The sequence below is a fragment of the Plasmodium relictum genome, assembly GCF_900005765.1.
Source record: "Plasmodium relictum strain SGS1 genome assembly, chromosome: 9".
Classification (NCBI taxonomy): Eukaryota; Apicomplexa; class Aconoidasida; order Haemosporida; family Plasmodiidae; genus Plasmodium; species Plasmodium relictum.
In genome coordinates, this window is record NC_041687.1 from 858,630 (window position 1) to 884,541 (window position 25,912).

The window sequence follows — 25,912 nt, forward strand, 5'->3', positions numbered from 1 at the left end:
AATATTTTTATTTTCCATATATGTAAAAATGATGGATGATCATTCTGTTTCTGAATATATATCAAAGGACGTTTTAGCCTATGAGCCAACGGAAGAAGAAATTAAATTTGTAAAAATATAAAAATAAAATTAGAAAAATTGTTATTATAAATATATCTTTTTAAAAATGTTATTTTTTTTTTTTTTTATTCCTAGTATCATAAAAATAATCTTAAAAGTATAAGATATATTTTTTGCGGAAAAGAGCTAGATGATTTTGAAAAACAAAAAATAAAAGAATTAAAAGATTATGTTGATAATTTAAAATTAAAAGAAAGAGAAAAAGATAAAGAAGGAAATTCTAAAAAAACGACATTAGAAACTTACGAATCCCTTTTTAAAGATACCATATTTTTTGATGATAATTATGTTCTTAGATTTTTACAAGGGTTAAAAAAAAAAAAAATTAAAAATACACATGAATACAATATATATATAATCAATAATTATTTACGTATATACTCGTTTTCTTTTTCCTTTCTTACATATATAGAAATGAATTTATTTATGAAAAATGCTATAATGATATGTTAAGACACTTGAAATGGAGACAAGAAAATCTTCCAATACAATTAGGAGAAATTAAGGAGTTTTTAGTAATGAAAAATAAAATAAAATGAAATAAACAAATACATAGACTATATTTTCTTTAAATACAAATTTATTGTATTTTTTTTTTTAGAATAAAGGATATTGCTATATTCATGGGAGAGATAAACAGATGCATCCAATTATAATTATAAATTGCAAAAATATAATATCAGCAAATACAGTAAATATATACAAAAAAATAATATTTATATTTTTATGTTATTTTTTAATTTTCTTTTTTTCTCTTTGTATTTTATATATATGCATCATTTTCATTTACTTGCATATATATATTTTATTTTACTTCATTTTAGAAAGACGTTTTAAGTGTCCTATATTACTGGCTAGGTAATTTTAATACATACTTTTATATATATATATATATATCATAAATTTCGTAAGCTCTTATTCATATATATTTTAAAAAAAATTTTTTTTTTTTAGAATTTTGTATATCAAAATTATTAATTGAAGGTAAAATTGAGCAATGGAGAGTTATAATTGATTTAACTTCTTGTAGTGTTTTAAATATTCCTATATCTGCTTTAAAAGATATTTCTAGAAATTTAAGTGTATAAATAAAATAAGAAAATAAATGAATCTATTATATAAAAATAAGATAAAAAAGAAAAATATATATTAATTTTTTTTAGTGTAATTATAGATCTAGGTTGTCAAAAATGTTAGTTCTAAGTGCCCCATTAGTTGTTACCGGGATTTGGCACATGCTTAAATCAATTATTCCTGTAATTCAAAAATTTTAAACTTTCTAATTTTGAATTTTATTTCATTAATTTTTTAATTTTTTTTTTTTTTTTGAAAATTTTACATTTTTAATTTATAGGTTGTTACACAACAAAAAATAACTATAACGTCTTCGGAGATAGAAGTATGATAATAAAAAATATTTTTTATATAAAAAGAAAATTTTCTCATTTTTTTTATATTTTTTCTTTTTTCAGAAAAAATTGTTAGATCAAGTTCACTTAAATCAATTGGAAAGTAACATGAAATTTTTTTTTTTCTCTATAACTTAAAATTAAAACATAATGAATATATATTATTATTTCAATTATTAAATGAGTTATATAATTATTATTTTATCTTATTTTTTTTTTATATTCTTAGAAAAATTTGGAGGAACGTGTAATAATGTAACTAAATTTGATGAGCCTATTTTGCCTTAAATTTGATATATAAATATATATATATAATTCAAAATATCTTTATTTTTATCATGTTATTTTTAATGATTTTATTTATTATATGAGATTTATATTTTATATGCTTCTTTTTTTTTTTTTCATTAAATAATTATACGAATTTATATAGATCATTATTTTATTTAATTTTTTCTTTCTTTTTTTTGTTTTATACTCTATATTTTTTTTTTAAGTTTAAATTTATACATAATTTTTTTTTTTAATTTTTTATCAAACAAAAATTTATTTAATTACAATTTATATATATATTTATTCAAAATTTTCATAAAGATAATTATATTTTAATAAAAAAAAAAAGAAATAAAAATAAAAAAAAATTTCTTCAAAAATAAGGTATGTCTTATTCAAAATTTTTTACAAATCTTGATCAAATATTATATGATAAAAAATTCTTTTAAGGAAAATAAAAAAAATAGCAAAAAATGCATAAGAAAAGAAAAAAAATATGTGTAAAATGAAATAACATATTTTTTTTTTATCTTTAAACAACACATTAAATTTTTTTTTTTTTAAAAATGTTTTTATTGTGTATGTTAATTTATTTTCTTCATTTTGAAAAAAATCTTTAAATTTATGTATTGCCTCTGAAATGTAAATATTTATTTATTTATTTTTTTTTTTTTTTGTATTATAAATTAAAAAAATAGAAAAAAAAAAACAATAAATAATTGTTAAATCATTTTAATTTTATTTTATTAAAGAACAAAAGTAATCTAAATAGTAAAAGTATTTAAAGTTAAAAAAAACTAAAAATAAAATTAAATAAGTTGTTAAAATTATTATTTTAATTTTATTAGTACTATTTTTTTTTTTTTTTTTTCAAATACAATTTGATAAAAAATTCATAAAATATTTTTAAAACTCATTAGAAATGATTTAATAATTCAAAATTTTACAATTTTTAAGATTACTTATTTGTATGTATAGAAACTTTTTTTTTTATGTTGTATTACATTTTAAATAATATTTAAAAATATAAAAGATGTAAAAATAATATATATTTATTACCTATCCACCCAACTTTTGTAAGTATCTTATTTTTCTTATGTTTGACAGTCTCATTTATTTCACTTATTTTAACATCGACATCTTTGTCTTCTTCTAAATTTGAATAAAATATTTTAACATATTGCTATTTTTTATTTTTATATATATTACAACTAGATTCATAATTTTTTTTTCTATATTCATTTTACCTTTACCTAAATTTCCATCTTTAATTTTAACAATGTTTTGTTCTGAATTTAAAGATTCTTCTAAATTATTTTGCTTAATTCCTGATTTATTATTCAATAAATTATATAAAGAAATGTTATAAGATGATAATTTTTCATAATTATTCATACAAGTAATTTTCAAAATATCTTTATCTTCTTTACCTGTTATAATTTTTGAAGTATTCTCAATATTGTCCTCATTATAATTTTCTACTGTATTAATTTTTAAAAAGTCATTTATATTGTCTAAATCAATGTCCTCTATATAATTATCATCAACCTCACTATTTTCTAGTGAACTTTTTTTTTCATTAGTTATATCTTCATTTTTTGATGCAGAATTATTAATTTTATTAATCTCTTGTTTATTTTTATGTAAACTATAAATATTTCCTATAGATATGCATTCATCAATGATATCCAATGTAGTCAATTGTTTTTCCTCCTTTTTTGTATTTATTACCGTCTTTAGTAATAATTCTAAATCTTCATTATTTTTATTATCCAAATATTCATCATCTTTTAAATTTTCGAAAGTTCTCACTATACTACTATCACCACTTCTACAACTCTCCGAAATTGTTTCATCTTCTGATTCTTCATTTAAATTTATAATATTTTTAATACTAGTTAAATTATTTTTTATATTATATATACTATTATTTATAATATGTACACTTTTATTAATAACACTGTTACTAATATTAGCGTTATCATCGTTTATATTATATAAAGTTTCTTCATTTTTATTAGCATCATTATTTCTTTGTACATTTTTATTTTCTGTATAATTATTATTTATTATTATATTTTTATCATTTTTATTGAAATTATAAAGATCATTTCTATTTGTTATCTCATTCACAAAAGTAATATCAGTTACATTATCCTTATTATTAATACATTTTATATTTTCTTCATTCATTTTTTCATAATTTTCCTTTATTAAAGTATTTTTCTTTTCGTTATTTTCTTGTTCATTTTTTCTAAATTCTACTTTTAATTCTTTTAAGTTATCTTTTTTTTTAATTTTATCTGATAATAAATTTTTAAATGTATTATTTTTATTTTCCATCAAACAATCTCTTCATAAAAATATTAAAAATTAAAAAAAGAAAGGAAAATAAAAAGATTACTAATAATACAATTAAAAAATTAAAGTAAAAATGGAAGTATTCAAATTATTAAAGATGAAAAAAAGGAAATTTGTAATCCTTTTGTCTAAAAATATTTCATGTATCAAAAAAAAAAAAAAAAAAGAAAAATTATAATAAAGCTAAATTTAACAAAAACAGAAATATAAAAAATGTGTTCTTTTTAGGTAAAATATATAGAAATACATTTTTTTTTTTTTTTTTTTTGTTTTCTCTCTTTTCTATTTTATAAGGAGAAATAATAAAAAAAAAAAATTAATAAAAATATAATAAAAAAGACAAATATGTATTTGTATAAAATATAAATTAATATAAAATTTTTGTGAATATACATTTGAAAAATGAAAATGAATATGTTAAATATCATTAATCTTATTAAATTTTATTAGGGTATATAAATATTCATATATGTATATATTAATTTTAAAGGGGCTATTAAATGCATATAGCAATTCATATAAAAAGGAAATATATAAAATATATGTAATAGAAAATCACTTAAAAATATAAAAATACTATATATATAAAATAACAAATAAACATAACTTTTTCTTAATCTTTCTCTTTCTATATATATGTGTATTTATAAAAAAAAAGACAAAAAAAAAAAAAAAAAATAAAAATAAAATAAAATAAAATAAAATAATAAATGTAATTGAAATCAAATTAAAATTAAATTTCATTATTCTTATTAGCATCTATAATGGAAAGAATTCTATTATAAGAATTATCTAAAAATGTCAAAATTGGGGATGAAGCAAATTTAGGCAAATTCTCGTAAATAGATTTTAAATTTTTATATGTGTGCTCAAAATCATATTTTTCTATAGGAGGGATTGTATATGCACTATTGTTTTCATCTTCATTTTCTACAGTACTTTTTTTCTTAATATAATCATCAGAATTTTGATTATTATCACAGTTGACATTTTCGTCATTTTTTACTAAATCATTTTTAATAATTAATGAATTTTTATCTCCTTTATTTTCATTGTTAATATCATTTTCATTACTTAAATTTTTTTCATTTGATTTTAATTTTTCTTCATAAATCATATTAGGTAGATATGTTTCCTCCTCGTCATTTATGTTTTTTTTTTTTAAATTTATGTAATTTTCTCTCAAATATATATTTTCATAAAAATATTTTCTTTCATACTCTTTTCTTTTATTTTGTAAACTAATTGGAGCTAAATCAGAAGAATTCATTTGTGCTAAATCACTACAACTTATTGTTCCATTTAGTATTTTTTTTCGTAATTCAGAATTATCTTTTCTCAATAAATTACTACAAATAGAAAATAACTTCATTTTCACGTCTAATTTATTTTTATAAATCTGTATAACTTTTTCTACTATATTTTTACTAAGAGTTTTTGTATTCACATTCATATTTTCTTCATCCAAACATTGTTTTATTTTATCAATTACTTTGGTATACTTTGTTATATTTCCTTCTTCTTCTTCATTGCAATCACCCTCTTTTTCTTCTATTTCGTCTTCATATGTTTGATATTCTTCTTTTTTTTCATTATTTAATTTTTCACAAATATTATTGCTATTTTCTTCAGTTATATTTTTTTCCTTTACAGATAATTTTTTCATTTTTATATTTTCTTTTTTTTTTGATTTTCCTTTTTTTTTTTTTCTTCTTTTTTTTCTATTGGAAGTATATTCATCATCATAGAAAACCGAGTCATCACTATAAATTTCTTCATTTAATATTTGATTTTCTTCAATAATATCTTCATCAGTATAATCCTTCATGCTTTCATTAAATGAATATTCTTCACTTTCGTTAGATATGCAGCATTCATTAAATAATTCATCTTCCTCATTTTTTTTTTTTCTCTTTTTTTCTTTGATTCTTTTGTTATCTCTTTTTCCCAAATTTTTATCAAAGTATTCATCTTCTTTTTTTATTTTATTGTTTAAAAGTTCTGTATTATTATTTTCAATGTACTCAATATTTTTTTTGAGTTCAATCTCATTTATTATATTTTTTTTATTTGTTTTTTCATTATCACTGGTAATTTGTGTACTATTATAATTTTTTTCTTCATAGTTTTCCTTTTTGCATTTTTCTTCATTATTTTCTGTACATCTTTTATTATCATCTTTAGAATTATATTTTTTAATTTCTTTATTTTTATTAATTTTTTCATTAACAGAATGACCACATATTTTTTCTTTTTCTTTTTTATATCTCATTTTTTTTGCATCTTGTTTTGTTTCATTTATAAATAAAGAATTATTATCATTATTGTTCTTTTCTTCTTTTTTATCTTTTTGAATTTCATTGGAGAAGAAAAGAGAACTTTCATTAGATAATGTATTGCTATTATTATTACTATTAATTAATTTTTCTTGACTTTTTTTTCTTTTACTAGATATAGAAGAATAATTATTTTTTTTTTTTTTTGCAAAAGAATAATTTTTTAAATTTTCATTTAAACGAGGCTTTTTTTTTTTAATTGCTAGTAATACCTTTTCTTTTGTAACATTATATAATGAAAAAAATGGAATATCCAAATTGAAAATGCTTTTAATATATTCATTATATAATGAAAAATTATGATTAAATAAATTTACTAAATCACAAAAATAATAAAAGTATTCCATATACTCATTCACGTTAAATATATTATTATTAACACAATTTGAGCATATAAAATATATATCTGTTTGTTTAACTTTTTGTCTTTTTATTTTTATATCATACATTTTTTTATATCTTTGTAAAAACATATACATTTTATTTGATGAAGTACTGCTATTCAAAGAGTTAAATATTATATGAGAAAAAATTATGTTAATATCATAATATATTCTACAATTAAAACAATAAAAATAAAGAAATTCAAAATTCTTGTAACTTAATACATAATCATTACTTTCTTGATAATATATATTATTTTTATCCTTTATTTTATCGTATAAATTAGTATTTATAAAAAAATTTAAATCTTCATTATTTTTTCTATTTATAATAACACAATTTTTTTTTACACAAGGTACTATCTTAGTATTTTTACATAAAAAATGTTCATAATAAAATATCCTAAAAGAACAATTTTCCTTCTTTCTTCTCTTATGTCCTTCATTTATTTCATTTAATACAATTTCTTCATCATATATGCACATGTTATTGTTATTTGTATTTGTTGCATTATCTGATATATTATTATTATTATTGTTATTATCATTTTGCTTATTTTCTATTTCTTTATCGCTTATTATTTTTCCTTCATCTAAGTCTTTTTCTTCTGATTTGACATTTATATCATTGCATTTATAATTATTTCTACTATTAGCAGAATTATTATATTCATTTATATCTTTTAATTCTTTTTCATCTTCATTTAAATTTTCTAGTTCTTTCTTATTTGCTTCATCTTTATAGTTTAATAAGGGTGCATTATTAATAGAGTCATAAACAATATTATGTTTTAAATTTTTTTGAAAATTATCAATTTTTAATTTTTTTTTATGTTCACAACATAAAGGAAAATCATTAAACAAATATAAAAATTCATAAAAATTATATACTTCAATTTTATTTATAATACTTTCTATGCTATTTTTATCAAAATAACCTAAACACGGCAAAACACTCCATTTATTTAAATGACTTTCAAAATTGTTATATAAATATTTATTACAGTCACTATAACTATATATCCATTGGCAAATAATATTTGTATTATCATCATTTTTTACAAATTTGTAAATTTGAGAAATGCAAGTTTGTTTATTACACCTTTTAATAGAAATAACATCGTATTTTCGAAATTTCCCTAAAATGGATTTAAATTTTTTTTTTTTTTTTTTTATTTTTTCTTTATTTTCGATATTTTTCTTAATTATCTCCAAATTCTTTAAGTTGTTCATATTATTATTTTGATTGCTTTTATCTGATATATTTGATGATGAAGAAGAAGATGAAGACAAATAAGAAGAGCAAGAATCAGAAGAAGAAATAGATGAAGAAGAATAAGAAAGTGAATGTAAATCAGAAGAGCTGTTAAAAGAATTTTTCATATTATTTTTCTTATCTATTAAATTATTTTTATCAATGTTTGTATCATCAGTATATATATCATTTTTGCAACTTTCATTTTTATCACAGTTCACATCACTTATAATTTGTTGTTCATTATCTCTGATATCATTATTAATTTGTTGATTATTTTTACAAAAATCTACTTGATTGTTAAGTTTACATTTTTTATTATTATCTAAATTAATTTTATAATCAATACTATTTTCTAAACAAAAATTTTCTAAGCATATTATATCTGATATTGATGGATTTTTTTCTGATACATAATACAATGAATTCTTGTTTAAATAATTATATAATTTACAAATATCATTTAACCTTATATGGTTATTCACTTTTCTTATATCTAATTTTGTTATGTCATAATCAAAAATATTTTTCGCATTTATATCTAAAAATTGTATGGGCTCATTGCTATTAAAATTCAAAATATTTTCATTTACATTTTCGTTTTCATTTCCTTTATTGCAAATTGAATTTTTTTTCTTCATTTTTATCAGAATTTTATATATTCAATAGAAACCTTGAATTTGAGGGAATATTTATGAGTCATTTGAATCAAAGTGAAAAAAAAAGGGAGATAAAAGAAAATAAAAAAAAAAAAAAATGAAAAAACATCTAATAAGATGAAAATTGCTTAGTAAATAATAAAAATATGATAATTACAATATAAAAATACTATTCTAAAGAATATATATCATTATTTCCTTTTTTTTTTTTTTAAAATACAAGTATTAATTCTTCTATAAGTTTTTCATAATTTGATCCTTAAAAATAAAAAAAAATTTAAATATTTATTCAAATATTTTACTTCCTTTTTGGTTTAGTAAGATTCATTCAAATAATATGAATTACAAACTTTTAAAAATATAAGTTTAAAATGTACTTAAAAACTATTTTATTTTTTTTTTTTTTTTTTAATCTTTGCTTGCTTTATTTGAATTTTTGTATTAATGTACATATAAACATTAATAAATTTAATTTAAAAAAAAAAAGGGAATGAAGAGAAAATGATATTAAATAAATACAAAATATTTTTTTTACTTATTATAAAATACATAAAAATTATCTTCGACACTTTTCATAGAAGCAAATATATATTTGTTTTAGTAATTAAAATGTATTAAGAACAAATTAATACAAGTTAACTATATTTAAATGATATTTTCCAATTTATAAAAATTACTTTATTTTTTTTTTTTTTCTTTAAAATATATATTTATTATTTATATGCAAGATGTGCTTTTTTAGTTTTTTTTTTTTTTTATTTTCTTTTTTTTTTTGTCGATTGCTATTAGATAAATGTTAGATTGCATTTTTTTTTTTTTTTTTAATTATTCAAAATTTAAGAGTATTTAATAATTGACTTTTTAAGATTATGACTTCTTAATTCTTTAAAAAGAAAAAGTTATAATGATTTATTTTGAAAGAAATATCGAAGAAAATTTTTCAGTCGTAATTGAAACTCCAATGAAAACAAATTCAGATCAAAACTCAATAAGATATGTGGAAAATCAAATAAAGAATATTTCTAAAAATTATTTAAATAATTGTTACTTAAAAAAATTGGAAGAAAATTCAAATACGTGTTTAAAAGAAAAATCAGACACATATTTGAAAAATTCTGATAGTGTACATAAAAAATATATAGAAAATTCAAATGAAAAAAATTATGATTTAATTGATTTGGATATAAAAAAACTACATATATTAGAAAAGAAAATAAATGAAATAAATTACTGGGAAAATGAAATACAAAATTTAAAAAAAAAAAAAAAAGAAGCCTTTGAAAAAAAAGTAAAATTACATTTAGAACTAATGAAATATAATAATGACAAAAAAAAATTAGAGGAAATAGAATATATAAAAAAAAGTAAGATAAATGAGCAATTAGCTGTTTTAGCTAGAGCAGAATATGCTAAAGAAGTCATTGAAAGAAATATAATATCAAAAAAAATTGTGAAAGAAGACAATATAAATCTTGTGTTGTTAAGTTTAAAAAATTTAAAAACACATATTGAATATACTTATCTAAATAAAGAAAAGGAAAAAAAAAATAAGTATTTTTTTTCTTTATAAAACATATCTCTTATTTTATTTATATAACATAAAAGATTAATCAAAATATATAATATTATTTTATAAATAAATTTATTCTAGATAGCAAAAAAAAAAAATTTTTTTCATTTTTTTTTATACAATAATGTATTTTAAATATATTTTAGTATTATTTAATAATTATATATTTATTATCTTTTTTTTTAATTTATATAAAGGAATATATTTAAATAATTATAGAATACTTTCTTTTTTTTTAAATTTTCTATTTTTTTGCTTTTTTTTTTTTCTTTTTTTTTGTTGTTGTATAAAAATAAACAGAAAATTAAAAAATGAAATAAAGAAATAATAAAATTATATGTTTATAAATGAACGAATAAATATATTTCATATAAATTATAATAGTAAAAAAATTACAATTATAATAAAGAAAAGGTAATATATAAACATGCATTTATATATACAGAATTCTTCTTAAAAAAAAAAAAAAGATAATGACAAAAAAAAAAAAAAATACAAAAACATGTTACTATCATATATTTAATAAATTATAAAAGAATATTAGACAAAAAAAATACAAAAGCTTGTTACATCATATATATATTAAATTATGAAAGAATATTAGACAAAAAAAAGGAAAAAAAAAAAATATTTAAAAATAGTATACAAAACATCAAAAAGTAGAATATATTTAAAAAAAAAATTTTCAATAAATGTATTAATATTTCCTTTTATGAATAAACAAATTATATTATCAAAATATAAATAACAAGATAGGTTAATCATTTAGCATTACTTTTAAAATTTTCCAATAAAATTTTATAATGAAATAATATTTTTTCTTTTATTCATTAATTTTTATTTTAAATAGTTTTTTTTTAATTATTTTTTTAATTTACGTTAATTTTAAATATTTCTTCTAAGTTTAATTTGGGTGTTTGTACATTATGGGATTCAATAATATTATTGTAATTATCACTATTAATATTTATTAAAATTAAAAATTCAATTTTTGAAATTCTTTTTTTTAATTTGTTATTTTCGTCAACAATTAATGTGGAAAATTCTTCTCCTTCATTTAATAAATCTATATAAGTATCATCATTAAAATTAATCTCTTTTCTAAAACTATTGTATGCATTATTATAAATTTTCATCATTTTTGTAGCTTCTAACTCCACATTTGCAGATAATTCTTTATTAATACAGTAAATTGAATAATTAATAAAATTATAATGATCATTAAATGATTCATCCATTGAATTATAGTGATCACAAAAAAAATGACTTTTTTGCCTTTTATTTAATTCTACTTTTTCTTGAGTACTACTTCTTAATAATAAATTTTCTAATAAATCAAATATTCCTGCATTTGCCTCATTAAAACTATTATATTTATTTGTTAATAATTCACTTATGCTTTCCTGATTTATCGAAGGCTCTAATATTCCTTTTATCTTTTCAAAAAACCATTCGTTAGTAGATGACATTATATTTCCATTTTCTATATTATTCTCATTTTCATTATTATTCTCATTTTCATTATTATTCTCATTTTCATTATTATTTTCATTTTCATTATTATTTTCATTTTCATTATTATTTTCATTTTCATTTTCATTATTATTCTCATTTTTATTATTGTTCTCATTTTCTTTATTATTTTCATTTTCTTTATTATTTTTGTTTTCCTCATTATTCCCATTTTCTTTACTATTTTCATTTTCATATGAATTTACATTTATATTTATATCTACTTCTCTTTTATTCGTTTTATTCTCTTTTTCACTTAATTCTTCTTTTGAAGGTACCAAATAATTTTTGTTAGATAATATTTTATCATTTTCTAAATTTAATTTATAATTTTCATTTCCTCCATCACTAGTACAATAATCAGCATAAGAACTTAAGTCACTCAAAAATGGAGATTTATTTCTATTTTCTTGGATTTTTTCTAATTTTTTTTTTTTTTTCTTCTTCTCTTTTTTGTCTAAGGTTGAATCATCTAACGTTTCAACTAATTCATTCCCCAAATTATTTTCAATTTTTAAATTATTTTTATCTTCATTTTTAATAATTTCATCATTTATTTCATGTTGAATTTGTTTTTCCTTTAAAAAAAAAAGTGAAATAAAAATAAGTGTAATATCTTTCACAAATTAGTGATGTTCATGCTTGTGCACATACAAATAATGAAATTTTATAATATTAAATATTTTAAACTACTGTTACATAAAAATTATTCTATTATTTTCTTTTTACTTCAAATCCAAATATATTCCAAAAAGTAAACTTACTGCTAGTCTCCTTAAAAAAAAAAAATAAAATAAAAAAAACATTTAAATAATATTTAAAATTATATAAATTGTCAAAAAAAAAATTAGTATAATTATTATCTCTTTCTCCAATATTCCTTATATATGTATAAGTATATTTTATACTGCATATATTATTTTTTATATTTCTAATTTTTTATTTTAGTATATGCATTACAATGTCATTATTATAATTAATGAGATTCCACATCATTAAAAAATTTTCATTACAAACAAAATAAACTTTAGGAGGTTAAAAAACCATGCAATTTTTCATTAAAAAATTAAAAATAATTAAAATTAAAAAAAATAAAAAAAAAATCCAATTCAGATTAAAGTAAAAATAAAAAAAAGGAGAAAAGTAAAGCTAAGTAAAAGGACAAATAACGTTCAAAATTGGTTACTACAAAAAAAAAAAAAAAAAAAAATGAAAGGATCTTACTATAAATTTACTTAATATCATATAATATTTTTTTATGTAACATATAGAAAGTTTTTACAAAAAAGTAACTAAAAAAACGTAAAAGAGAAAAAATGTAAGGTCAAAAAAAAAAGAAAAAAAAAATTGCCATAGTGTTGTTTTTTTAAAATTTTCATTTTCATTTTCATTTTTTTTTTTCTCATATTGCGTGCATTTAAATAAAGTTACAAGGTTCAAAAAAAAAAAAAAAAAAAATATTACATAAATATGTATAAATATATATGTATATAATAAATGAAAACTGTTTAAAAGTTTTAAAAAAATATATTTTATATAATTAATTTTTCGTTAGTTTTCAACAAGAATTTTTTATATTATAATTTTTTTTTTTATACATAATATCCTATATTGCATACTGCATAAAAATAAATATATGTATAACAAAAAGAAAAGAAAATATACAAAATATAAATATATCTTTTACTATTATATACATTTTGAACTTAAATTTTGTTCTAAAAACAAAAAAAAAAAAAAAAAAAAAAAAATGAAAATATAGAAACAAACACATTTTTAAATGAATTTACTACTTTCGAATGCTTAATTTTTTAAATGAAAGATTTTATTTTTTATATTTGAAATGCAATTGATAGATATTTTGAAAAAAAATTTAAATAATATGAAAATATTCTTTTAATATCCATATAAGATATTATTTTATATTTAAATTTAAAATTACATTATGTAGATATATTTATACCGCTATCATTTCAAATTAAACTTTTATATATTTTCGTATATATATATATAAATTTTTTTTTTTCTGATTTTTGAATGTAATCTTTTTTCCTTCATAAAGTATTTTCTTTTTGTTTTTAATTATTTTTCTTCTAAAAATTCTTTTAAGTTAAAAATTTTCATTTTATCATTGTTTAGTTATTAGAATTTTGTTTATTATTTAAAAATGCATAATTATGAAAACAATTATAAAAAAAAATTATTTTGTGAAAACATAAGTGGCATAAACGAAAAAGATCTTGACGTTAACCTAAAAAAAAATCACAATTTTGTTAAATTAAAGAATTCTTTTAATATTAAGGAGGATAAGCAAGAAAATAAAATTATTAATAAAAGTAATAATATAATAAATTATAATAACTATTTAAATAAATATAAAGAAAATAACGATATAGATAATAATAAATTCTTAATTAATAATAATAGTTTAATTAACACCTACGGATCTTCAAATATAAATTCATCTGTATCAAAAGAAGTAACAAATTATAATGATAGATTATATGAGACAAAACAAAACTTTTATTTTAATAAAAATAATACACATACAAATAATAAAGAAATTAATAATGAAGAAAAACATAATATAAATTATAATAAGGATAAAGCAAAAAATGATAAATTTTATATAAATTATAAAAATTTAAATGAAACAGATTTAGAAATGGAAAACAAAAACAAATTTAGAACAAATCCAAATACAAATGTACTAAATCTCAATTATTGTAATGAAAAAAATATATCATTAAAAAACTTCTCTAGCTCATATGTTACTTGTAGCAATAATAATGATAATAGTAATAATAAGAAATTGGATATAAATTATAGAAATGATATAAATGAAAAAGAAAATATTAATTTATATAAATTAAACAAAGTAGATATTACTTATTTTGAAAAAAATATTTCAGAAGTTAGTAATAGAAATGACGAACAAATTAATATAAACAATAATAATGATATTTTTAACAACCCAAATAAGGAAGAATCTAATGATCGTTATTATAGTGATCGATTAAATACCACAAAAAATAGCTTGTATAAGCCAAATGATTTTACTAAAGATAAAATTTACATAGATAATATTAAGAATATTTCCAATAATAATAAAAAAAATATAGATATTAATAATGACAATACATACAACCTAATTTATAATAATGAAAATAAAGAATTAATTAATTATTATATTGATAGCAGTAAAGTAGATAATGTAAAAGATGAAAATATGAATATAGCTATTGATAATATAGCAAATATAGAAGAAAAAAAAAGCTCTTTAATTAATTCATTTAATATAAATGAAATAGACAAAGATATTAATAATTTTATTACTTTAAAAAGAAATAACACTTATATACATAATATAAATAACAATTATACTGAATATGATATTAATAATAGTTACTATGCAACTAATAGAGATAACAAAAATGTTTTAATTGATAATTTTAATAGTAACAATTACTATAACACTAATAAAAATGAATTTTCTTTAATTAAAAAAAATAATAAAACGGATATTAATAAAAATAATTATAATATACATGGCTACGATAATTGTGAAAACAAAAATGAATCAAACTACCAAAGTGATTATGCATCAAATATTGCTTTAGATAAATTAAAAAATGGAGAAATTAAAAACAAAGTTTTAAATGATAAACAAATAAGAGATAATCTTGAAGAAAAAAATTATCTTAAAATAGATAAAGATGATATAAATGAAGGATATATACAAAAAAATACAATTAATAGAAACGATGAAATTAATCATAACTGTGACATTTTAGAAAATGATCTTAATTATTCAAAGGAAGAAATAAATAATTTTAATATTAATAGTAATGAAAACAAAGTTAGCATGATGAATAAAAATAATTTATCATTTTTTGATAACAAAAAAGAAAGCTATTTAAATGATGATTTAAAAATAAATGAAAATCTTAAGAATAGTAATCCTAATATTGAATCATTATATAATAAAGATAACAAAAAATTTCATGTACATGAGTTTACCATGAATAATATAAGTAATGAAAATAATACATACTATGGTAATTTAAAAGATTTAAAAAATATAGGTAAATTTAGTAACTACCCTGATAAAAAGAATAGTGATAATCATGATGATTTTAATAGCAACTCTGATATAATAAATAATTTTATTATTAATTATTTAAGTGATATAGATAAAATATATGAAATAAAAGAAAAAAATAAAAAAAATGATAATAATATAAATAATTATTATAACATATTGGAATTGTTATATAATGCATCTAAAAAAAAAAAAAAATTAAAAGATAAAAGAATAAGAGCATTATTATATATATTTAAATACATTAAAAAAAAAGAAAAAGAGAAAAAAAGAAATACATATTTATTTGATGTAGTAACATTAAAAAGATTGAATAAACAAGTAGATTTATATATAGAATTTGTAAAAAAAAGAGAATATAAAAAAGATTTGTGTTTACATTTGCATAAAAAAAGTAAAATGAATAATGAAAGAACTAACTGCAAAAATTTTGCGTATTCACAAACAAAATTTATTCAAAATATTTTAAATAAAAAATCAAATTTATTTGTTAAATCGCAAAATCAACCCCAAGTTCATAATGATAATTTTTATTTTAATCACACATTAAAAAAGGTTGCTTATATTAATAATTTATTAGTATATACTCATTTTGTTGTTTTAAAATATATTTCTATATTTTCAGTAAGTGATTGGAATAAGTTATTATTTCAAGATATTGATAAATATAATAGTAAAAAAAATAAAATATTTTTAAAAAATTATAACAATGATGAAAACAAAATTAGTATTAACGAAAACGTTTTCACAACAAATAAAATAAATGCTAATCAGAACTTTCAATTCACGAAAAATTGTTTAAATGAAAAAAGCAAATACTCAAACAAAAAGAATAATGAAATACTGAAAAATGAAAAACAAGATGAAGTATTGAAAATATCAGAAGAAACAAATGAAAAAAAAGATTGTTTATATGACAATAACACATATAATAATTTAAAAATTAAGGAAAATGAATTCTACATTAATAGTTTAAATAATTGTTCTGAAAAAGAAATGAAAATTATAACACCTTCTAAATTTGATGATAATGTGATGAGTAATGGCAATGATAATATAAATAATGATAGTAGTAATAATAACAATAATAGCAATTATAACAATGATAATATAAATAATAATAGTAACAACAATGATAGTATAAATAATAATAATAATTATAACAATGATAATATAAATAATAATAGTAACAACAGTGATAGTATAAATAATAATAATAATTATAACAATGATAATATAAATAATGATACTAGTAATAATAATAATAATAGCAATTATAACAATGCTAATATAAATAATAATAATAATAATTATAACAATGATAATATAAATAATAATAATAATTATAACAATGATAATGTAAATAATAATAGTAATAATAATAATAACAATGATAATATAAATAATAATAGTAATAACAATGATAGTATAAATAATAATCATAATAATAACAATGATAGTATAAATAATAATCATAATAATAACAATGATAGTATAAATAATAATAACAATAATAGTATAAATAATAATAGTAATAATAATAATAGCAATTATAACAATGATAATATAAATAATAATAGTAATAACAATGATAATACAAATGATAATAATAATAACAATTTTAACTATATGAATAATAGTAATAGTAACATTAAAGAGAATAATTCAAACAATAATGTAAGTGGATATAATAATTTAAATATTCCATTGATAAATAATTGTACATATAATTTGAATAGTTTTAATAATATAAATAATGATGTAAAAAATGTTACATACAATAATTGTAATTTAAATAATGAAAATAATAATGGGGGTTTTAATTTTAGTAACACATATGATGAATTAAATAATTACAATAGTAAGTATATAGAATTAAATTACGAAATAATAGAAAAATTAAATCCTCTTAACATTAACAGTGAAAATATTATTGATATTAATTATTACGAATATGTGATTGAACCCTTTGACTTTTTCTTTTATGATCAAATTTATAATGAGATATATAATTATATACAGATGTTAAAAAATAATAATTCTTATTCATATAACACTTACTTGAATTATCGTGACAATTTAATAAAAAACTTACCATATCATTATTATGAATTTATTGAAATATTAATGAAGGAAATTTTGAATGTTAGAGATTTAATTTATCGTAATAAATATGTAAGATACCTTTTTTATTATATCTATAAAAATGGTAAAAATAACATAGTAGAAAGTATAAATAAAATTTTTTCTATAGAAAAAAAAAAAGTTTTATTATATAAAGCACAAATGAAATTAAGATATAATGTCTTTATATCACGATTTTTTGAAAATAATTATATGGTTATTAATGATACTGAAAATAACGAGAGAGAAGGAATAAATTTTAATGAAGCAAAAAGTAAATTATTTAATGCTTTTTATAATAAATATAGTGATTACTATAATCAATATATGCGCAATATAAATCAAATAAGAGAGAAAAAAAAAAGACTTTTTAATATTACTGAAGAAAAATTTACTGAAGTCAAAAAAAAAATTATGATGTATTCTGATTATTTTAATAATATGAGAAAGAAATTAGAAATAGAAAATTATAAAGAGAGTAAGAAAGAGGAAATACATATGAACAAAGAATTAGAAAAAAAAGAAATTCAAAAAGAAATAACAAAAGAAGAAATGAATAAAAGTGAAATATCTGGAGAAAAAATAATAAAAAATAAGATAGAAAAAATTGTTGATTGCCTTGAGAATATTCAAGATAATGAATACGAAAAAGAAAAGTTGAAATTTAGTGTACCTTATAATTACGTAAAATTTTTATATGATAAAAATTATACTCTTATTATAAATAATGGAAAAAATAATTCAAGAAAATTTAAAGCAGCACATGTAATAAATTCTAATTTAAAAGATAACGAAAATTTATTGATTATAACATCAATACTCAATATTGTAACATGGAAGAAGTTATTTTGTTCTTTTAAAAATATAGCAGTTTATAAGAGTGAAGAAAGCATAATAGAGAATAAAATACCCAACACATATTCTAACCTTATTATATGTGTCGATTTTTTGCCAAAAATTTTACATGTTTCTTGTGATATAATATTGTTAGATTTATGTCATTTTAATTTATTAAATCAAATAAATATATTAAATGATTTATCTCTTTTAAATATAAAAAAAAAAATATTATTACTAAATTGTATACCAGACAATTGGAACTTTTTAAGTTCGTTATTTTTCTTAAATAGTCATATTTTTGATAATTCATTAATCAATAGTACTTTTCAGTTTAATCATAATGAGGAGGATAAAAAAATTTTAAACAGTTTAATGCTAGGATTTATTTCCCATTTTTGTATAGTAAATAAAGAAAATTCTTCATTAGAAGAGAAAAAGAAGAAAAATTGTTTTATTATAACATATATGAGTGGTATTCAAAAATTTATATATGACAACGTAGATGATAAAAATAAAATTCTTGCTTGTGTTCATCCATTATTGATGTTAAATGAAAACGACTTTCTTTTAAAAGATTTTAATATATCAGAAAAGCTTGAATTATTAAAAAATATTATAAAAAAATTTTATGTTTTAAAAAAAAAAATACTATTATGCTATTCAGGAGAGAAACTAGGAAAATTAATACAAATGCTCTTATATCTTTATTCGATACACAATTATTCTGATATATTTTTATTCAACCTTGAAATTAATAAGGATATGAATTTAGATAATTTTGATACTGCCATAATAGTAAATAATCATATAGAATTTTTGAAATATTTTGAACTCCAAAAATTATCCTGCTATTTTTTAATATCAGCATTTACTAATGAAGAAGATATTTTATTAGAAAAAATCAGGGATTATAAAGAATTGTACTTTTTTAAAAAAAAAAAGGAAGAATTTATAAAAGCAGAAAAAAATAATAGAGACTTACTTTATAGATATTATATTAATAACCTTATTTCTGAGAATGATGAACAATTTATACTGTTTAATATAATTGATCAGAAAGAGAAAATTTATTCTCATATCCCTTATAATGAAATAGTATTACCCACTTGTTTTGCTTCATTACTGTCTAATTGTGATAATGTTTTGCAATATACTGGTTAAATAAAAAATAAATTTTATAAATTATATATTAATTTTTTATATATTTACACAATGGATATATTTATATTTTATTTTTCTTTACTATTATAATTTTTATGAAAATATTTTACGTTTCTATAACTTTTCGTTGTTTATATAAATATATATATATTTTTTTTTTAATAGAACATTGGAAGGATATAAAGAATGCTCACAGCTTTTGGAATTTGAAAAGTTTGAATAAAGAGAAAATAATATTTTATTTAGATAAAAAAAAAATGATGTACGACAAATACCAAAATATTATATTCCCAATCTCAAATGAATGTTTAGCACCACCTCAAGTAAGAATAATCTATATATAAAATGAACATTTTATATATATATATAGTTAAATCTTTCTATTTTATATTCTTTTATTTTACAATATTTCATTTTTTTATTTTATTATTAGATTCATTATTACTTGAGCAATCCAACGAATGAAAAAACTACATTTAACTATTGCATATCCATAGCATTGGAAGAAATTCTTCAGGAAATAAGCAGAAAAAAAGAAAAAGATGATTTTGATGAAATGAAAAAAAATATTTTATTAAATATTAAAGAAAAATCAAATAAAAATTATTTTTCTTCTTTGCGTAAAATGGAAAAAATATTATCCAAGTTTTTGAAGGAAAATAAAAAAGAATCTTTTGAACAATTTCTAAAGGTATATTAATCAATTCCTTTTTTCCTTTTTATTATTTCATTGTTAAATTTTTTGTAACTTAATTGTAAATTTAATATATATATTTGTAAAAATTTTCTCTTTATATATTTTTTATGCAGTGTTGTGAAAGTTATGGCCAAATTTTAATGAAATGCACAGAAAAATTATTTTTTACATTTAACAAATCATACAATAAACATTTTAAAAATTTCGAAGATTTTTGGTGTGATGAAGAAGAAAAAAGGAAAGAAAAATGGAAAGAGGCTTGGGATTTGAATGAAAAAAATGAAAGTGATAAAGAGAAAAATGATATATATAATATAAATAATGAAAAAAATGAAACACGTAACAATCATATTAATGAAGATGGGTTTGATAATTTAAAAAATGAATTTAATTTGCAAGAAAAGAAAAATTTTCGTATTAGACTTTCTTCCCAATTATTGGAAAGTGGATTAAATGAATTACTTAACAGTAAAAAAAAAGTATGTACTTCTCATAACGACAAAAAAGAAAATATATGCTCATATGAGGAAAAAAAAGATAAAAAAACTTGCTTATATATAGAAAGAAAAGAAGAGCAAGAAATAAAAAATAATTAATAAAAAAAAAAAAGCAAAAATAATAAATAAAATAATTATTCTAAAAAGACATTGGAAATTATTAACATTATTAAAAGTAGTAAATAAGAGGAATATAAAAGAGAAAAGAAAAAAAAGCATGCTTTAATGAGATTAAAGTTTATTCAAATTTTCTTGAAATAAAAAAAAAAAAAAAAAAAAAAAAGGAAAGTTTTCACTATTTTAGAGGGAATACCATATTTTAAAAAATGTAAAAGTGAAAAATTTAACAATTAAATATATATAATTAAAATAAAATAAAAAGTACCCATATATCTAGTATATATATATATGTGTATGCACATGTAAAAGAAAAAAAAAATTTATGTATATATATATCATGAAATTTTATTAAAAAAAAAAATGATTATAAATTACATGAAAAAAAAAAAGGAATAATTTTAAAATTTAATATCTTTATTATTTCAGATATAATTTTTTTTTTTTAAAATGAATATACAAGAAAAGTTGTCACAAATAAAAAAGTTATTAGAATTGCAAACTTTTCAGAAAAATGAAACAAGAGAAAATCTAATAAAATTATTAAGGGATCTTTATTTAATATATATGTTTTATAAGATTGAAGACACGAACAAAGTTCTAAAAGTATGATTAGAAAAAAAATAATTTTTGTTAAATCTTACAAAAATACAAATATATATTATTTTTAAAGTAAAAAATTAAATTTTTATATATTTCAAATTTTCATGTTTTATATTTAAAAAAAAAATATAGAAATTCAAAATCCTATGTTGATATATTTGCATGAAACAGGGGTTTTAATTAAAATTTTATTTTTATTATTTGTCAATCAATTCATATATAAAATATTTAATTGTCAAATATCCATTTTACTAACACATTTTTATGGATAATTCATCATAACAATTATATACTAAAAAATATCTTCATAATTTTTAATTTTTTCATTATTTTCATTTTTATTATTTTTTCTTTATTTTTATTAGAGTATTTATACTAAATTCAACTCGTTTATATATTTTTTGTTAATATTTTTTTAATATGATTTATTTTTTCTATATGCAAAATTGTAGAATTTTTGTTTTTAATACGTATTTATGAAAAACTTATTTTATTTTAAAAATAATTTTTCATTTCTATACCTGTTTACATTAATAATGATTTTTTCTTTTTTTTTCTTTTTTTTTACTAATTATTGTATATTATATTTTTGTAAATATATTTAGCTTTTTTTTTTTTCTCGTTTCAAATTTTAATGAGGAATTAGATATATATATATACATGTTTAGCAAGTTTTTAAACAATTTTATATATGAATATTTAGTTAGCATACTAGAAATATATATATATATATATATATATATATATATATCATTTTCTATATATTTTTTTAGTAACACGTATTCGTCCATAAATAAATGTTTTCATTTGTATTTTTTAATAAAAAAAATGAATTTTTTTTTTTAAAGATTGTTGAAATACTAATATGAAATAACTAAAAATAATTAAAGAATTGAAATAATAAAAACATCTCATATTTTTAAAAAAAAAACATAAATTTTTTATTTAATCTACTCTATTTTTTTTAAATTTTTTTTTTAGTGTAGAAGAGAACAAAAATCTATTTTACGTTTATTGCTTGTTCATGTAGACAGTGAAAATCATACTAATAATGGAGAAAAAATTTTAATGATTAATTTAATAAAAATAATGGAAAGGAAAGTAGATAAACTCTTTTCTTATTATCCAAATATATGGAAAGGTTGTAACTCTTCTTTTTTTTTTTATATTTCTTTGCATCATGATGATAAAAATTTAATGAATACTTTTTTTACTATTTTGGCAAATTCAGAAAATACATATAGAAATATATATATTTCCATATTATTATTTAATTCTAATGATTTTTTAATTAAAATAAAAACATTAAAATTTATTTTTCAAAAGTATATTTTAAATAATGAAAATAAAAACGAATATAGCGTTGATGGAGAGACAAATTTTGATGAAAAAACACTTTTTACTAATTTTCTAATAGATCAAAATGATTCTAAAAATATTTCAAAACAAATAATGAGCTGCTTTTTCTTTTCTATAATATCTGATTTGATTAAAAGTGATTATATTACTTTACTAAACGAAAAGTATTATAATAAATATATATATATATATATATATATATAAATCATTAAAAATGCTTTATATTTTGAAAAACTATTTCTTTTTTTTATTTAATATATATTCAATCTATCTATACATTATAAAAAATATTATTCTCTTTAAAATTGTTGTAATTTTTATTAAAAAATTTGTTATTTTTTTAGTTTTCATAATAGTCATTTCTTAGTCTTTTATTAACCTTGCTTATTTTATTTTTTTTTTTTATCAGTAAAAAAGATAATGATGAAACTATTTTAAAATGCATAAATGAAAAAATGAGTAAAGTGAAGGGAAAAACTAACAATAAATATATCAAAAGATTAATTCATTATTCTGTTAATAAAAATATTTTTCATAGTTATTTCAATATAATTGAAAATAGTATTTTGAATGAAAATATAAGTGAAAAAAGCATAGACAAGAGTTGTTTTTCAAATAAAGAAAATAGAAAATTAAGTATCACTAAAAAAGAAAATTTATATTATGATGCAGAAAAGGATAAAATTCTTTGCAATAAAATAAAAAATCATTATAACGAAAATTTTTTGAATGGAATTTTTTTATATATAAGAAATCTGATAAAAAATTATGATGAATTTTATACATCAAAAAATTGCTTAAATAAGATAAAGAAAAATTATATTTCATGTTGTTTAATCCAATGTGTACATATTTTATTTAATATATGTTGCCTTAATAATAAATTCGTAAATAATTCTTATAATTTAATAAAGGATATGAAAAAGAAATTATCAAATTATATGAATTGTTCTGTTATTGTTTCAATAGCTGAATTTATTTTATTTTTTTCTAGTGATGAAGAATTTGTTAGAGTATCTAATTATTTATTTTCGTATATTTCAAATGAATATAAAAATCATTTAGTAGCTATTACCTTTTTTGATTTTATAATAAAAAATGTAAACATACTTAAGGAAAGAAGGTTTTTTTTTCAGAAATATTATGTTATAATATTAAAAACATATTTCTATCATCATAGAATTTTAAAAAATGATTTAATTTACATTTTTCCATACTTAGTTTATGATAATAATTATAGAGATCTTCTATGCTTCCTTTTAAATGCTCCTCTTTTGATTAATAATGAAAATATTGTAAAAAAAAAAAAAAAAGTTATTATATGTTGTATGTATGTATATTTTGAATTTTTTCATAAATATAAATAATTTTTTTTATTATTAATTTTTCATATAATAGGTAAAAATTAGGGATGCTAATGTATTAAAAAGAGATAAAGATTTTCAAAATGAAAAAAGTTATAGAACAATCCTTGATAAAGGTCTTATATTTTATATATATATATATATAAATTATAGCTAAAAATATTTTTTTTTTTTTTTTTTGTAAATAAGTTTATTCAAGAATTTTATCTTATATATATTTTTATTTTTTAGATAGCTCAATTTCTTTGAACAACGACGTAGATTATCATCAAATTATTAAGTATGTCATTTTTATCTATTCCTTTTTTTTAACTAGTTTTTAAACATTTTTTTTTTTTACTAAATATATTAAAAACTTTATAGAGATACAAAAAATAAAAGAAGAGCAATAGACATAATAGAAAACATGCATAAGTATTTAAAAATTTATTTTGAAACTGTTTTATTAAGAAATAATGAAATATATATATTTGAAATAGCCAAAATTGTATTACATAAATTAAGCTATATAGAAGTGCTTGAAATAATAAATAAAGAAAGCTTAAAAGAAATATTAAAAGGTTTAAATAATATAATCAATAGCAATTCGAGAATATTATTAATTTTTAAAAATGAATTTATAAATTTGTTAAAAAAAAAGTCAGAAAGCTATTTTTTAATAAAGAGAAAAATGTTGGAAATGATCGGCTACAATATAGAACATATGAAAATTACTTATGATAAAATTAAAGATTATTATATAACGTTAAATTCTCTTTTTTCATATAATAATTTTAAAGAATTAAAATACTGGGTATCTTTAATTCATGCTTTTACTAATATTGCATTATATTGTCATGATTTAGCCAATAATATTTTAAATACATATAAAAAATTTATTTCTCAAAATAATGTTACATTGATACTAAAATATATAGTTATGGAAAATATTAACATTATAAAAAATGCTTCATACGCTAAAAATGTAAATTATACAAAATAAAATTTTATGAATTACCGTTGTTAATCATTATTCTATTTTTTTTTTTAATATTACATTAAAAAAAAATATATATTTGTAAATAATTAAGAAATATGAATTGTGCAATAATATATATCAGATAACATTTATATAAGTAAATATTCAAATATAAAACTTTCATTAAAAATTTTTTTTTTATTCTTTTTTTT

At 17.0% G+C, this 25,912-nt stretch overlaps 7 protein-coding genes across 7 annotated transcripts; 4 read left to right on the forward strand and 3 right to left on the reverse strand.

Annotated features, from left to right (window-relative positions):
* Positions 1–28: 28 nt before the first annotated feature.
* On the forward strand, positions 29–1,817 carry PRELSG_0924600 (CRAL/TRIO domain-containing protein, putative; the record flags this gene model as incomplete). Its single annotated transcript, XM_028676687.1, has 10 exons — positions 29–109; positions 196–428; positions 533–635; positions 722–811; positions 945–978; positions 1,075–1,202; positions 1,284–1,376; positions 1,475–1,519; positions 1,593–1,632; positions 1,759–1,817. The coding sequence occupies 10 exons, from the start codon at positions 29–31 to the stop codon at positions 1,815–1,817; spliced, it is 906 nt and encodes a 301-aa protein (XP_028533151.1).
* A 390-nt stretch (positions 1,818–2,207) lies between these two features.
* On the reverse strand, positions 2,208–4,145 carry PRELSG_0924700 (conserved Plasmodium protein, unknown function; the record flags this gene model as incomplete). The annotated part of the gene is made up of 3 exons (XM_028676688.1): positions 2,208–2,437; positions 3,050–3,091; positions 3,233–4,145. 3 exons carry the CDS (start codon positions 4,143–4,145, stop codon positions 2,208–2,210), a joined length of 1,185 nt encoding a protein of 394 aa, XP_028533152.1.
* Positions 4,146–4,896: 751 nt separating this feature from the next.
* Positions 4,897–8,778, reverse strand: PRELSG_0924800 (conserved Plasmodium protein, unknown function; the record flags this gene model as incomplete). Its single annotated transcript, XM_028676689.1, has 1 exon — positions 4,897–8,778. The coding sequence occupies one exon, from the start codon at positions 8,776–8,778 to the stop codon at positions 4,897–4,899; it is 3,882 nt and encodes a 1,293-aa protein (XP_028533153.1).
* A 922-nt stretch (positions 8,779–9,700) lies between these two features.
* On the forward strand, positions 9,701–10,366 carry PRELSG_0924900 (hypothetical protein; the record flags this gene model as incomplete). Its single annotated transcript, XM_028676691.1, has 1 exon — positions 9,701–10,366. The coding sequence occupies one exon, from the start codon at positions 9,701–9,703 to the stop codon at positions 10,364–10,366; it is 666 nt and encodes a 221-aa protein (XP_028533154.1).
* Positions 10,367–11,235: 869 nt separating this feature from the next.
* Positions 11,236–12,871, reverse strand: PRELSG_0925000 (conserved Plasmodium protein, unknown function; the record flags this gene model as incomplete). Its single annotated transcript, XM_028676692.1, has 3 exons — positions 11,236–12,456; positions 12,608–12,652; positions 12,839–12,871. 3 exons carry the CDS (start codon positions 12,869–12,871, stop codon positions 11,236–11,238), a joined length of 1,299 nt encoding a protein of 432 aa, XP_028533155.1.
* Positions 12,872–14,045: 1,174 nt separating this feature from the next.
* PRELSG_0925100 (conserved Plasmodium protein, unknown function) lies at positions 14,046–21,398 on the forward strand (the record flags this gene model as incomplete). Its single annotated transcript, XM_028676693.1, has 4 exons — positions 14,046–20,100; positions 20,271–20,428; positions 20,539–20,796; positions 20,916–21,398. The coding sequence occupies 4 exons, from the start codon at positions 14,046–14,048 to the stop codon at positions 21,396–21,398; spliced, it is 6,954 nt and encodes a 2,317-aa protein (XP_028533156.1).
* A 468-nt stretch (positions 21,399–21,866) lies between these two features.
* Positions 21,867–25,724, forward strand: PRELSG_0925200 (conserved Plasmodium protein, unknown function; the record flags this gene model as incomplete). Its single annotated transcript, XM_028676694.1, has 6 exons — positions 21,867–22,022; positions 23,001–23,542; positions 23,788–24,673; positions 24,777–24,858; positions 24,974–25,022; positions 25,106–25,724. The coding sequence occupies 6 exons, from the start codon at positions 21,867–21,869 to the stop codon at positions 25,722–25,724; spliced, it is 2,334 nt and encodes a 777-aa protein (XP_028533157.1).
* Between the last annotated feature and the right edge of the window lie 188 nt (positions 25,725–25,912).